The sequence below is a fragment of the Eurosta solidaginis genome, chromosome 4, assembly GCF_040869045.1.
Source record: "Eurosta solidaginis isolate ZX-2024a chromosome 4, ASM4086904v1, whole genome shotgun sequence".
Taxonomy (NCBI): domain Eukaryota; kingdom Metazoa; phylum Arthropoda; class Insecta; order Diptera; family Tephritidae; genus Eurosta; species Eurosta solidaginis.
Window position 1 is genome coordinate 130,965,884 of NC_090322.1, and position 15,839 is coordinate 130,981,722.

A 15,839-nucleotide genomic window follows, 5' to 3' on the forward strand; every position below is an offset into this window, starting at 1 on the left:
AGGTCGTACGTCATGAGTACTTGGTACTCACAGAAAGCGCCGGAGCCTACTGTTTTTTCCGACTGCAACCGAGTCTGAAATGACGGACAAGTTTTCGCTGAGAAGCTTTTCATGGCTCAAAAACACTTTGACCCAACTGCATCTGTGAACTTCGGTAGATCGGCTCGCATACCACCACCTGCCAAAGCTTCGGAAACTACCTACAAAATTGCTGCTGGTATAAATGTTAAGTGTTCCATCTCTTTCATAGCGTTTATTATTCTTAGATGGTACTTGTCATGCTTCAATCGATTTTCCTATGCTAAAAGCAAGTCCTGTTTCCATTGCTAAATTATTATTTTCGTCAACGCCAACCGGCCATGTTGCAATCGCCAGCAGTATTCACATCAAACAGCTAACATCGTTCACCATAGGGAATTAAATGAGATATAATAAATAATTGCTGGACTACCTTCATCATTACTCATCTACTCTTATTCATCTTAATCTACGTTGCACTTTCATCATTTTCGTGACAGTGAGTGGTGCCGGTATGTAGTATATCCTACATATATACCAAGCACATAAATATATATGTAGCTAGAATTCCTTTGTATAAAGCTGTGCTTTGTTGTACTATGTACTCCAGCTCTTTATTAGGGAGGTGACATAAAGTCAACGGCCATAACGTCAATTGACCTTATAACCACTTCAAATGGTCGCTACGTTAAATTTCAAATGTTTACAATGTCAACGATTTTGACATTATGGTCCCATTCTGTGTAGTAGAAAAATCGAATACAAAAGTTTTGTGAAAATATTGAATAAAAAACTCGAAATCGGGTTTCATTAAGAGGCAAACCTGACTATAAGCTGGGGAGGGGAGAATTCGTTTGAAATAAGAACAAATTCAAGTAAATGGCAGAATTTTTTTTGCCAATTTTAATTTGCTGTACATGTTTATGGCCAAAATGTTCGTAAGGTCAGATCAAGGAAGGTCATAAAGACAATATAAGGTCATTTGATATGGTCAATTGATCTTATGGCCATTTGGAATGGTCATAACGTCAATTGAACTTTTGGCCGTTGACCTTATGGGACCCTACCTCTGGTGTTTATGGTTTCAGGCGAACATTCATACTAAAGAGGGCCGATATTAAAAGTATAAATACTGACCCCGAACGTCTTAATAACTATTCAACTTTTAACCATTCATTGGGTTGTACCCATATTACATTTGTAGATACCGAGACGGTTCAAATGGTTGTTCCGCGAGTCTTGTAGCTCCCGATATTTGCTTAACAATTTCAAGTATATGTTTAGCAAGGCGGAAGTGTGACTTACTTCGTCTATATTTCCGCAGTATAAGTAGTACGGGTTCAGTTCAAAAGTTGAAATCGAATTTGGTGTAGGACTATTGCTCCACTGTTCGTGAAACAACATATCTCTACATTCTGGCATATGATAGCTAAAAATTGACATTAGTAAATTCTTCACTCCTCCGCCAATTATCTGCATTTTTCTTTGACCGTGAGTCGTTTCGTACTTCTGTTAATCATACCATGGCCTCTCAATTAGTATCCCAAGATATTCATATAATCCGGTACTTTGCGCGAGTATTCTAATGTCATGCAGTGTTAAAATCTGTTTTGAAGTCCAGTTTGATCAGTAACACCGCCAGTGTTGCTGTCCCTGATATTTGACTTCATCTATCTCTTCTTATGACATTTATTGTGGAGTTTCTTCTTTGGAAGCCATATTTTCGGTGGGACGGATCTCCCTATCTTTTGCCGCTGCCGCCAGGCGTTACTGCAGAAAGCTCTCCATATTTTTCCTGCAGTGTCTTGCATGTACAATAGGCGGAAGGACGCCGTAGTTTTGGGGTCTCCTTTGGCCTTCAGAATGAAAACTTCCCTAGCTCAACATTTGGAAAGCAACATTACCCAACTGTCTTTTCCTTTCTGATCCTAACACAATGGGAATATTCTATGGACCGCTATATCGTTATTTAAGCGTCATAAAGTTCGAACATTTCATTAAGCCTTCTTTGTTACTTGTCGTTAACATGCAGCGGTTCATAAATCTTCGGAAGAAGACAGATGAAGAGCATGCTTTTTGTTCGCCGAATGAGGACTTAACTAAGCATTTGTTTAGTCACTCCAAAGCTTTCGTTGGCTAGCGTACTTCTTCCAATAAATTTAGCCACCACTGTGTCTACATATGCACAATATGCGCATATCTATACATTTATATTTTGTATATCTTTTAACTCACTCTGGCAACCATTCAACCCGATTACTTACACAACATCCCTTTATGTATCAGCTGAAATTCTTTGTGGTTGTTTATTTGCTTGTCCTCTGCTGGACACTTTATCACTGTCAGTCAGCCCCGTATATATAAAAAAGATTTGGAGTTGGAGTCTGGTTGATGGTGTTTCGGCGTACAAAGACTACACTTTTCCCAATAGAACTTTAGATAGACTTTGAACGTGTACCTTGTTAGACTAAAATTGGCTATAAAACTGCATCCTCTAAACGATTCCCAAAAAATTCGAATAAAACATTGAAAATTTTGATGAAGTTTTTTTAAGTTCCCCAAATTTTAAACTTAATTTTTTTTTTTTCAAAACTTACCTACTTAAGTACTTAATTGGCGCTAAAAAGTTTATGGCCGTCCAACAAGGCTCGTTAGTCGCTTCTTCGTTGGGCTGATGGTCGCAAATTGGTCACACCAAGGGAATTTATAACGGTAACCACCTGGTCCTTCCAGCGGCGTGGATGCCACCCTCTTCCGCTGCTTCCATAGGCGGGTTCGCTGGACTAAATTGGTGTCTGCATAAAGCTCGTACAGCCTATCATTAAGTATTCTTCGATACTCGCCGTCATCGACACGAAGAGGTACTTTTCCCTCGAGCACTCCAGAGCTGTCGCATCTGATGTCATGGTCCATGGTACGATATCTGGCACGATCTTCGTTTGCCGAGAGAGTACTTGACTTTTCAATTGCCAAAATAGCATTTGGTGGCAAGAGTGATTCTTCGCTGGATTTCAAAACTGATGTTTTTGTTTGTGTTAATGCTGGATCCCAAATAAACTAAGTTTTTTACTATTTCGAAATTATTGCTGCCAACAGTGACGTGTTTGCCAAGGTACAAAACCGCTGACTCTGCTTGATGACAGCAGGTACGTCATTTTGTTCTCATTCACCATCAAACCCATGGTGAAGCTTCTTTTTCCAGTTTGGAGTAAGCAAAATCCGAGGTAATTGACACAGTTTGCAGGATCGCCCTTCTTGTGAACTGGGCAAAGAACACTTAGATCCCAATTGTCGAGCCTGCACTCGTCCGACCATATTTTGCATTTAAGTTGATTCATGCGCCTTACCAAACTACTCGCCGCCGCCCACAGGCAAAACATCAGCACCCAAAGCGCGGATAAATAAAAAAAAAACGAACGGTTGACATTCGTAAATATTTTTTGCTGCAATTTTTTCACTCGCGTGTGTACATGTTGGCAGCAATTCTTCTATACAATGCAAATTTATTGCTTTATTTTTCGTTCTGTATATAAATATGACTCCTGTAGCAATATACATATAACGGAATTATCATTTTGTTATTGCTTTTACCAAGTCATTTTTCATTATGTTGGCTCATCCATGACTAGCGTATACGTCCTTTTAATTTTAAATGCATTGGGGCACCCAAGGAGGAGAAAAGGGGTATCCAAGAAGGAAGTTTCGCTAGGATTCACTGAAAGCAAAGTGTTTAGAAAGTTACGATTTATAGTCTGATCTGTAGACTGAAACAGGTATTCTGATTGGATACTGCCTTCTGGCGGTACTTAGTTTTAAATTAGGCTTGGTAAGTGATAGCAGATGTAGGAAGTGCGGGTTGAAAGAAACGTTCGAGCACGTTTTGTGCTCGTGCCCTGTGCTTTCCTGGCTAAGACTCCACCTATAAGGAGTGATACGGCTGCCAGATATACATAGAAATAGCAAGTGGCATAGGTCCTGGAAAACTTATGGTATATTTGACAAGAGGACTGAGTTATTTTATGAAAATGGTCCTAGTTTCTGATAGTATTTTTCTCTTTGGTCGTTGAGCAACTTCTGGCGATAGTATGAACTCATTCAATCTATGTTAGGTCTTCACTGCCCGGACAGTTCAACCTAACCTAACCTAGTATGATTTGACAATGTATACTTGAAACATATATTATCCATAAAATAAAGTGAAAAGTTATATATATATTTTAGGAGAAACATAAATATCCTAATTTGTATCTTAAACATATCTATAACTCCTATAATAATAAAATTTTTTCTTTCTTTTCCAAAATACAGAGCACGATGATTCGTGGTGCTAAAGCTGATGCGAAACCTCGAGGCCGTATGACCGCGTACGCATACTTTGTACAAACATGCCGGGAGGAACACAAGAAGAAACATCCCGACGAGACCGTAATCTTTGCTGAATTCTCCAGAAAGTGCGCTGAGCGATGGAAGGTAAGTTCAAGGCTATCCAAAAATACAAAAGCTCTTGCAAGTTTTCATGAGTTGCTTTACTATTAATTTTAATATGAATTTTTACACAGCTAAAAATTTGAACCTAACTTTTAAACCATGCGACTTTTTAAACTGTTTGTACTAATTTTCAAACTTTATAATTTACCGCTGCCTGTTTGAATCAGGACCGCACAACGCTATAAACAACTCTTCACAATCTCTACAGCGACTGTAAAGCCAATCCTATACTTTGGAAGCCAGTCACACCCAAAAACAAAGCCACAGAAAAGAAGGTTATTATTGCTTAGCATTACGGGAATTCTGCAAACAACCCCGACGGCTGCCATGTATGCCATTCTGCACCACAGAAGTATCAACAAGATTTGCCGAAATAAAGAGAAGGCCAAAGTTGCACATGATTGGCCAATCGTAAATGCATGAACCCAATCCTGGGGCTACAATGTGTCGCGGATCATGTGCCGGTCTTACAACCTTAGTCTAAAAAAGTTAATCCTATCATTAAAAACAGATGACTGTATGCCAATGACGGGTATTCTGACTGGGCACTGCCTTCTGGCCTCACATGCTTTCAAATAAGGCCTAGGAGCAAAGGATCGATCACGTTTTGTGCTCGTGTCCTGTGCTCGCCAGGCTAAGATTCCAGCTATTAGGAGTAATATAGCCATCAGCTCATAGGTCCTGGGTTTTGATAGGGGTTTTCAGTTTGGTCGTTAAGCAAACTTCTGGTAACACTATGGACCCATTCAGTCTATGTGAGATCCTCACGGACCGACCAGTTCCTCCTTATCTAACTTACTTCGGGACTATTTTTAAAGTGTTTTAAAAGTAGTGCTCGATTTCAGAATAACTTCGTTATGCGGGGAAAAGGGTATTTTATAAATTTGAATGGATGTAGTTTTCATCCGATTTTTAAATTTTGTACAAATGTAGTCTTCCAGAGGCGGTTCAAGATTTTAAAGTAGGGATAGACACGTATTATGTACGTTGGAACAAACCGCACTGAGACTCGGAAAATCTGGGTGCTGGAAGGTTACTTAGAAAGGGCATATCAGTTCACTTCTGCACTTTGAATTCCGAAAAAATGCAGTTTGAGGGCGGTGTTAACACTATCATTTGAAATAGAAATGATTGGAAGAGGCGCACGGTTCCAGCTAACAACGGTTTACTAATTTATACCGATGGCTCCAAAATGGTCTCGGGGGGGCTGGAATTTATACGCATTCTTTAGAGATTTCTACTTCACTCAAACTGCGTCAAACTGTATTGTGTTTCAAGCAGAAGTCTTTGCGATTTTGTGGGCCTGCAAATCACTCGAGGTCGGCAACGTAACACTGGCAAAGTATCTATGTTTTCGCACAGCCAGGCAGCAATAAAGGCGCTAGCTGCACCATACACTAGATCAAAGCTAGTAGGGTCATCTAAGCAACTTATAGCTGCGTTGATCGACACTCTGGATATATACATTAAACGGGTTTCGGGTCATAGCAAAATCGAAGGAAATGAGATGGCTGATGAGCTGGCACGTAGGAGTTCAGCGATGGAGGGAATAACTAGCGTTGAAGTAAACATACTCCTGGGGGTAGCCAATGCGGAAATTCGGAATTGTTAAGTGAATAAAGCTCAGAAAAAGTTGAAGAGCATCACGGGCCTTGCAGTTTCAAGAGCAACATGGCCAGACTACAATGAAAGGAGGAAAAGAAGGAGTCTACTCGTCATTTGCGCTTTAGGCTTATATACTTACTTAATTGGCGCTTAACCGTTTAAACGGTTATGGCCGTCCAACAAGGCGCGCCAGTCGCTTCTTCTCTCTGCCAAATAGCGCCATTTGGTCACACCAAGGCAGTTTAAATCGTTTTCCACCTGGTCCCACCAACGGAGTGGGGGCCCGCCCTCTTCTTCTGCTTCCATAGGGTAGTTCCAATAGAAACACTTTCTTGAGGCACACATGGGAAAAAGATGAATATTTCGCACAATGACAACTGCAGAAATTGTAAAAACGTAACTGCAAACGAGCGTGTTGAACATTTTCTGTGTAAATACCCGACTCTAGCTAGAACACATTTTATGTAGATCCTTTGGAAGCCCCGTTTTACGAAACCTGTGAAGGTTATCGGAAATAGATACTCCAAATATTCTTGTTTAAGAAAAAAAAAAACTCGAGCTGTTTGTATAACATATCCGATGTAGCATTCAGTAGGTTCAAACTCGACGTAGCATTCAGTAGGTCCATACGAGTTTTATGGCATCAAAATGGTTTTTCATTGGCTATTTGGGCGACATAAGTCGCAGCCATTATACCTACCTGCCTACTTTCTCAGCAACCCACGTGCTAAATCTAAACGTTAGTTTTTTTAGATCCGAAAATAACGCTGGTTATGAGTTCTATATCATATTCTATTTGTCAAAAGTCCATGATAAGGTTCTTCAAGTTTATTGTCTCAAACTAATAATTCGAATTTATTACTTCGCTTAATCTGAAACTCAGCTAAACTAAATTGCACCAAACCAAGGGATTCCTCAAGTGTTTCACCTTTATGATTCAATTAAAAATGTATCACTTCCTCTTTTGTCAATAATTTGTTTTATGCTTTTCTCAGATGCAAACGTTTGCCGACACTCAAATTGTATCCTTCGACTACTTACGCTTTCATCAATGGCGAACAAATAAAATAATAATAAAAAGAAGTAAATATTTGTTGTAAAATGCCGAACAATGCCTGAAAGCGAAAGCGGTGCCACCCAATTTGCTTCAAGATGTCCTTGTAAACTCTTTATTTTTTGATGGTTGATTGTTGTCGGAATCCTTTTTTTATTTCGTTCATTTTGTTTACATTTTTATTATGTATTAGTTCACCCTTCATTATACACTCACTTTCTTTTATGCTTTACTTAAATGGTTTGCAAGAAAAATAATGAAAAAAAAGAAAACATTAATTTTTTTTCGTTATAAAACAAGGACTATTAAAGTGCGTTCACCATGAAAAAGAAGAAGACGAACAAAAACGTCATAAAAGGTGTTCGCAAAAATGAATTGTAAAGTGGCTGACGGCGGCAGCTATGAAAATATGTATATAGAAAAGTGTTGAAATAAAAATGAAAAGGGTGCTTGAGTTGCCTACGAAAGAAAAGATGAAAGAAAAAATACATATTATTCCACCAGTTATGGATATGCCTGCGTGCTGTGTTGGAGATAAAACCGCTAGAGTACAACTTAGAGTACGTGATTTGAACAAAGGTTAGGTTAGGTGGTTAGGCTGAACGAGTCCACAGTGTTACCAGAAGTTTGCATAATGACCAATCTGAATGGCCAAATCATGAGACCAGGACCTATGTTATAAAATAACTCCGCCCGCTTGGCAAATATTAGATGGTCTCTAGGACCTATGCTACTTGCTGCTTCTAGATCTGTTAGCTGTTCCACACCTAATGGCTGGAGTCCTTAGCCTAACAAGCACAGGACACGAGCACAAAACGGTGGGAATCATTTATTCCTATTATAGGCTTGTCCATTTAGAAATATGAAAATTTGTGTGAGCCTAACGTTGTAGGATTTGCACATGACCTTAGCAATTTCGCTACACCGCGCTTTTGTCCACGTCTTTCTTTGCTTGGTGGATCATTTGCAACTCCTGTCTGCTTTTGATTTCTGCCAAAATGCTTGGGGCGTCTACAGTCGATTCATCGTTTGCTGCACCCTCCTCTACCAACTCACCGGCTTTATCGTTACCGTCTATCCCTTTATGACCGGAAACACAGAATACATAGTAGATGTACGGTTCGCCCAAAGTCTCTTCAATGCTTCTTTGCATTCCAGGACACTTCTTGAGGAAGTATTGTTTAAGATTTGCCGTGAACGCCGCCTGACTATCAATATATATATTGACGCGATTCTTAACGGCTAGAATTTCTATTTATTTCTGGATCGACACAGTAAGCAGCAGACCCGAACACTTCCGTTACTTTGAAACCAATGGTATACACGTGTGTAGTTGCCATTTCCGCAACCTTGCGCCAACCCTCCGGCTCTATTGTTGCCCCAAGATCTCTTTCGAAGCTCAGGCGCGGGACCCTGTAGGTCGTTCGCTCTTTATTCAATGGCGCTATACTGCTGTGACCATACGGCCTGCATCCGTGAACCAGACCTCGTCGGTCAGGGTCAGTATATGGGTTACCTGTTTCCCAAATATTTATGTCCAAATGAACACCTCAAAACTCCATGAGGTTCTGAGCGTAGGATTTTCTATGAATTTGCTTGTTACTTTCATATGCGCTAACTTGTTTCCGCTCTTTAGCTCTCTCTTTCCCTGTTAAAATATAGTCTAGTGCAGGCGAAGAAAGCTCTTGTTGTTTTCTTCAAGGTAGAAAATTCCAAAGGAAATCTCGAAACAACAAAATTTGCACAGGGTTTCCGATCATAACAAGAAGAAGAAGGTAATGAAAAATCCGATTAGTTGGCAAAGTGGTTGCAATTGATCCGGCAAGCAAGAAAAGGGCGAGACTTAAAAATATCTAAGCTTATGTGCAAGTCATACGATATTACACTAACAAAGAAGTTAATAGCTCAAGTCACCTCCCACCTTGTGGCCTATGATGGGCGTACGAATATTGCACTATCTTCTGGCCGCACATTCTTATATATTAAGACTCGTCGATGTCATGAGATATGCGATATAACGTACTAGCGTACCAGGCAGATGTTGTGCTGCCCTATATTTGAAAAGTGGACCTAAACTCCGCTTGTCAACCTCGATATCATCGAATATACTATAATTGAACTACTTTTCCTTCCCTTATTTCCTTTATCTCCATACCTTCTCATTTTACTTTTCAGTTTCACTCCCAAACGAATTCCCACTCCCAAACCCTTTCTCACTCCCATTCCCACTCCTTCATTCCCTCTACCTCTCCCACCTAAATTACCAAATATGTGGAACCTATACTCAAGTGTTACATACCCTCTTCAAATAATTGCGGGGATATACAACCAAATTCTAAACAAAAATTCCTTTGCGAATTTTTTCACTTTTCCCTTTCCTCTTATTCTGAACAATGTTCGAAAAAGCGGAAACCGGTTATGGGAGAAAAGTAGGTATTAAGAATGTTAGGTTAGGTTAGGTAAGGTTGAGCTGGCCGGTCCATGAGGACCTCACATAGACTGAATAAGTCCGTAGTGTTACCAGAAGTTTGTTTTAACGACCAAACTGAAAAACCCTATCAAAAACCAGGACCTATGTTATAAAATAACTCCGTCCTCTTGGCAAATACTTGAAGCTTCCTAGGATTTAAGCCACTTGCTGCTTCTAGATCTGACAGCTGTATCACTCCTAATAGCTGGAGTCTTAGCCTGGCAAGCGCAGGGCAAGAGCACAGAACGTGCTCGATCGTTTCCTCCTCCAGCCCGCACTTCCTACAAGCCTAATTTAAAGGTCCAGTCAGAATACCCGTAATTAGCCTACAGTCCTCTCTTTTAATGATAGAAGCACTTTACAGCCCCGCGCTTGAACCCACACCTTTCCTGCTTGGTCGATCATGTGCACCTCTCGCCTTCGCTTAATTTCGCCCAGTCTAATTGGGACGTCTACGGAGCAAGCTTCAAGGGATGCGCCCTTTTTAGCTAATTTATCCAGTTTTTCATTCCCATCTATTCCCATATGCCCTGGGACCCAATATAATTGTATGCTTCTCTCTGTCCCGATTCTCTCCAGGGACTGTTTACACTCTAACACGCATTTAGATGCTGTGGTATGCGAGATTATTGCCTTAATTGCTGCTTGACTGTCAATATAAAAGTTAACACGATTGCAGCTTGAACTATTTTCTTCCAGGGTTTCTACTGCTTTGATTACAGCTACTATTTCCGCTTGGAAAACGGTACAGTAATCCGGCAGCCTAGGTTGCTTTTTGTGTGGCTTTCCACCAAACAAGAACTCCATAGTATAGGATAGGGCTTACAATCGCTTTAAAAACCCAATGAGAAAGAGAGGGCGATAAGCCCCACGTATACCCCAGCATTCTTTTACATGCATAAAGTGCCGTTGAGGCCTTCTTCACCCTCTCCTCCACGTTGAGCCTCCATGACAGCTTACTGTCTAGGATGATTCCTAAATACTTTCTGCAAGGTTTCTCCTGTAGGGTCACCCCTCCTAACTTAGGCCTGATCCAATTTGGGACTTTGTACCTCTTTGTAAACAAGACAATATCCGTCTTATCCGCGTTGACTTTCAGCACGACATTTGATGATCAGGTATGAATATCCCGAAGCGCCCGATCCATCAAAGAGCTAATCGTTGGAAGGCATTTTCCACTTATGACAATTGCAACGTCATCCGCGTAAGCCGTAATTTTTACGGGTCCCACATCAAATCGCCTGAGCAGTTGGTTGATGACCAGCGTCCACAGCAGAGGCGATAGCACCCCTCCCTGCGGCGTTCCCCTGTCCACTGATTTCGTGGCATCGTACAATCCCCATTGTGATGTAATCTTCCTGCAATTTAACATGCAGCCGATCCATCTGGTTAAGACTGGATGTACTTTAATGTCATTAAGACCATAATCGCCCATTTAGAGACATTATTGAAAGCCCCGGCAATGTCTAAGAAGACTCCTAGAGCATATTCCTTATATTCCAGGGCTTTCTCTACGCTTACTACCACCCTATGCAATGCGGTGTCTACCGAATTGCCTTTGGTGTACGCATGTTGTGTTGTGGAGAGCAGCTTTTCATCCACGTTGGACTTTATATACACATCTATCAGCCTCTCAAAGGTTTTGAGCAGAAATGATGTTAACCTAAAGGGTATATAATCTTTGGCATACACGTGACCGATCTTTCCCGCCTTTGGTAGGAAAGCTACACGAGCAGTTCTCCAAGAGTGCGGTACATGATTCAGTCTTATGCACCCATCGAATATTATTTTAAGCCATTCCACGACCGCCCTACTTGAGACTTGTAGCATGGCCGGGAATATACCATCTGGGCCCGGCGACTTAAACTTAGAAAACGTCTTCACTGCCCACTCGATATTGGTATCGGTCACCAAGCCCGGCACTACCCGCTCCGTGATCGAAGTGTGAGTGCTGTCTGCTGGCTCTTCTAAACCATCTCCCGATGGGAATTGTGTATCGAGAAGCACCTCAAGGGATTCCTCACTATTACGTGACCATTCCCCGTTCTCTTTCTTTATTAGTCCCTGGATATATTTCCCTTTGCTAGGACTTTTCTCAACCGTGCTGTTTCGCTGGAGCACTCTATGTCCGTACAGAAACTTTTCCATGAGATTCTCTCCGCCCTGGAAATTTCACGCTTGTAGATCCTCAGTAGATCCATGTACTCGTCCCGACACGCTTCGCTTTCCACGGTCTTTGCTAGCTTAAACATTTATTTTACCCGTCTTCTTAGAAGACTCAGCTCATTGCTCCACCATGGCGGCTTTGCTTTTCCTCTGAATCTTCTTAGAGGGCAAGCTTTGTTATACACAGTCATACGCGTCCTAGTTAGGAATTCATTAAACTCCTCCAGTTCTTCCACATTGGCAACCTCTTTGGGTAGTCTCAGTTTCGTTTCTACCTGTTTCTGGAATTTAGTCCAGTTTGTTCACCTAGGGTTTCTAAAGGTTCCTCCCTTCTCTACCCTCTTTAGGGGGATGCTGAAGCTGATATACGCATGGTCGGAGAAGCATGGTCTATCAAGAACCATCCAATCATACATTGATATATCACGTTCGGAGCTCAGTGTAATATCCAAAACATTGCTGGATGTTGAACCAATGTATGTAGGGACATTTCCCCTGTTGGCTATCTGCAAATTGGTTTGCAGGATGTAACAAAATAGAGATTCGCCTCTCGTTCGCATCTGATCCTCCCCACGCATTGTTGTGCGCATTTGCCTCCGCGCCTATGGCCAACCGCCCTTTGCGCCCTTCGTCCTGTACTAGCCTCTTGCACTCCATCGGTGGAACCTCCGCAGCATGGGCCATGTAGCAGGATGCCAGATAAGTATCTGCTTATTCCTTTGCTCAACGGCCACCACTACGAGGTCCTCAGTAGTGTAATTAGGCAGCATATATGAATGCAGCTGTTTCCTTACCATTACTACAGCTCGCACCCGCCCTTCCATTTGCGCATAGTAAACGCCAAATCCGCGCGCGCTAAGTCCAGAAACCTTTCCTCCCCATGAGAGCAACGGCTCCTGGATCAGCGCCACGTCAAACGAACCCTCCTCAACGGTTAGGAGTTCGCTCGACACCACTTTACTGTGTTGGAGGTTTTACTTTCTATACCTTTCACGGAAATGAAATGGTATATTAAGTTTGTCAACAATCTCAATACTGTAAGTGCTTAAAGGAGAAGAGATTGACCAACCAATAAGTATACGAAGTTGATGAGGTTGAAAATCTGGTTTGAGTTAGCATGTCTTTCTGCCTGTTTGAACGTAAACTAGTCTCTCAACTTTTGAGGTATCTTGATAAATTTTGGTGAGCGGGTATATTTCGGTGTCCGATAGGACTCGCAGCACCATTGGGCTGTTTGTCCCCCTCCAGCACTTTCGTCGTGACGTAGTCGTCCTCCCCTTGCCCTTTTGGTTTAGAGTGTTCGAAGCCCCCTTCAGCCTCTTGTAACTGTTGTGCCGGGTGTTCCTCTGTGCGACTCACAGCACCATCTGGCTGTTGGTCCTCTTCTAACACCTTCGTGGTGACGTCGGCTACCTCCACCTCTCTTTTTTCCCTTAGGCTTTCAAGGTCCTTTTCCACTTCGCCCACTTCCAGCGTGTCATCCACGGGACTTCTTTTCCTGAGTCGCATATAAATTTTGCCTGTACCAAAGGACATTTTTCCAAGCTGCGTGTACAATATATCCTCCCCCTGCTTGTTTATTTGGAAGATGTAGAACTGACCTTCCTCCGTAGGCCGAGATACAGTAAGTACCTTGCAATTATGTGTCGGTATGTTCGGATTCTGATTCTGCAGAAGTCGCAGTGTATCCTCCGACTTCATCACGCATGGTATCCATACCTTAACTTTTGGTACCGTGGGGATTTGCGCTTTATCCACCACCTCAAACCGCGCGGTCGTGCCTTGCCTTTGGAGGTTTGGAACCACTTCCTCCAGCCACCGCAAGCTCGCGATGTTGTCGCACGTTATCATCTTCACACCATTATACCATCCCCCCGAATCAAAGGTTGGAAGGGGCTTACTTGGTTGTTCCCGCATCATCTTAAGTATTAAGCTAATAAGTTCCCTTTCTACAGATCTCCACCTTTCAGTAGTCATCTGTCCGAAAGGACTGCTACGATCAACCAGCGCCACAGTCAGTGACTGCTTTGCCACATCACTCATCTTCTCGGGAAAAGCCGGAGTCTTAGTGTTAACTCCCTTTGGCACCTCCGAGAAAGACGGAGTCTTAGCTTTAACTCCCTTTAGCACCTCCGAGAAAGCCGGAGTCTTAGCGTTATATCCCTTTGTCTTATCTTCTACTTCCGTAGTTGGAACTTCCCTCTGACTCGCAGCTTTCGAGGTAGTTGCTACTTCGCTATTGGGGCCCATCTGTCTTACACCTTTGGGTCTACTTGCCTTGTCTATGCGACGGTCCTTCCTCGCGGTTTTGGAACTGGGTCCTATCTGCCTCTTGAAAACAGGCTTGTCGCCTTCCGCCGAACGTTGCCTCTTCATTCTGCCATGCGACGCTTGTTCCTCCTCGTACCGGTTGCTGAACCGAGGGTTTCTCGCAGCAAACCTTTTGAACTGCCTTCGACCTACTTCTACCGCCTCATGGGCCCATTCCAAGCGCTCGATCTCCACTTCTGTTGGGTCGACCACTGCTCCCAGGCGTTGGACAATTCTTAGTGCTGCACGGTACTGCGAGAGAGCTCTTTTACTTCCTCTGCTCCGTACCCTTCTCCACTCATCTACTCCGTTTTCATTTGTGTGCTTTTCCAACACGGAGTTCATTGAATCAGCACTACTCTCGCTCCCCGAGTCCGACGCATCGCTTAATGCGTATTCGTCGTCCTTGGCTTGCGACTCAGTCCTCTTATCATCCTCATTATTACAATTTAGTAATGAGTCTTTCATCTTGGTCGTACAACCACCTGCCCGACAAGGTGGGCTCAGTGGTGCAGTATTATATACGGGAAAGAACAGTCAGCCACAGGAGCGCCCCTTACTGTGGTAATACCATCAATACTTCCCGAGGTGACCCGGTATCGGGAAGGCTCCGTTCGAATAAAGCCGAATTTATCCCCTGGCTGCAAATCATCCAATAGGCACGGTCCGCATAACTCCTTGGATTAGGGGGTTGGTAGTTCTTCGTCACCGACATCCCGCCGCCCTCCTATGACGCAAAACGGCGTAGATGCCAGTCCTAAACAGCTCCGCCTCATAGTCGGGCGCTATGGAGATCGGCTAAGCCCTCACACCAAGGACAAGGTGCCTACCCTAGTGAGGGTATTATGAATGTGAGTGAGAGGGAGATTTCTGTGCCATTTCTTAGGAGTTTTTTCACTTGTTAAAGGGAATGCATCAAAATAGCTAAAGTAAATTTGTTCTTTTAAGAAAGAACACTGATTTGTACAAATTTTTGCTAAAATATGTACATTCTACCACAATATTCTTTATTTTAAGTCGAAAAGTATTTCATAAGCAACGGAAGAGCTCTTGGTATATTTCATGGAGTCATCCAGAAATTGCGCAAGGAATTTTTAGGAAGGCCTAAATAGATTTTGGCATATGACGAAAGACGAATTCAGCTGGACTTGGCCGCCAGAAAATTGCTTTGCTGAATGGAAGCAAGCAACTCCAGCGGATTTGTGTTATGCCGTCAATTGTTCTTATGCTCCTCTGTTGATGTTGCTGTGGCACCAATTCATTACTCATCAGTGAATACCACATGAAATGCAGTACTGTGCATTGTTTATATTTTATTTCTTATTTTCAAACAAATTCGCAGCAATAATTAAACTTTTAAATTTTTTAAACAAAATAAGAAACGCGCAACGAAATTTGAATTGACAAAACAGCTGACATCGAAAACTCGAAATTCCTCTTCCCCAATTATTGTTCTCCCTAGGAGAAAGGAATTGGAGGAATTTTTCCACGAGAATAAAAATTTTAATTGGGCTGATAGCGAATTCAAATCTTTGTTTTCTTAATCGGACTCATTCCCATTCTCACCCCTAATCTCACACCCTCTACTTCTCCCACCTCAATAACCTCATAGAATCTATGTATGTACCAATTATTAAATGCTCAACAAAAAAACAATTTTAGAAATGTTTGGGCGCACTTACGTCGCACATGCCCTAAACTAAATTTTATTTATATCTACATACGTCT

The 15,839-nt window shown here is 42.2% G+C and overlaps 1 protein-coding gene across 3 annotated transcripts in view; it reads left to right on the forward strand.

The window, feature by feature from the left end:
* Dsp1 (Dorsal switch protein 1) overlaps positions 1 to 15,839 on the forward strand; it is a 242,204-nt gene that overhangs the window by 153,115 nt on the left and 73,250 nt on the right. For all 3 annotated transcript variants that reach the window (XM_067782956.1, XM_067782957.1, XM_067782955.1), the window contains exon 3: positions 4,327 to 4,488. In XM_067782956.1, the coding sequence (XP_067639057.1) occupies positions 4,327 to 4,488 (162 nt within the window). The remainder of the gene's footprint in view (positions 1 to 4,326; positions 4,489 to 15,839) is intronic.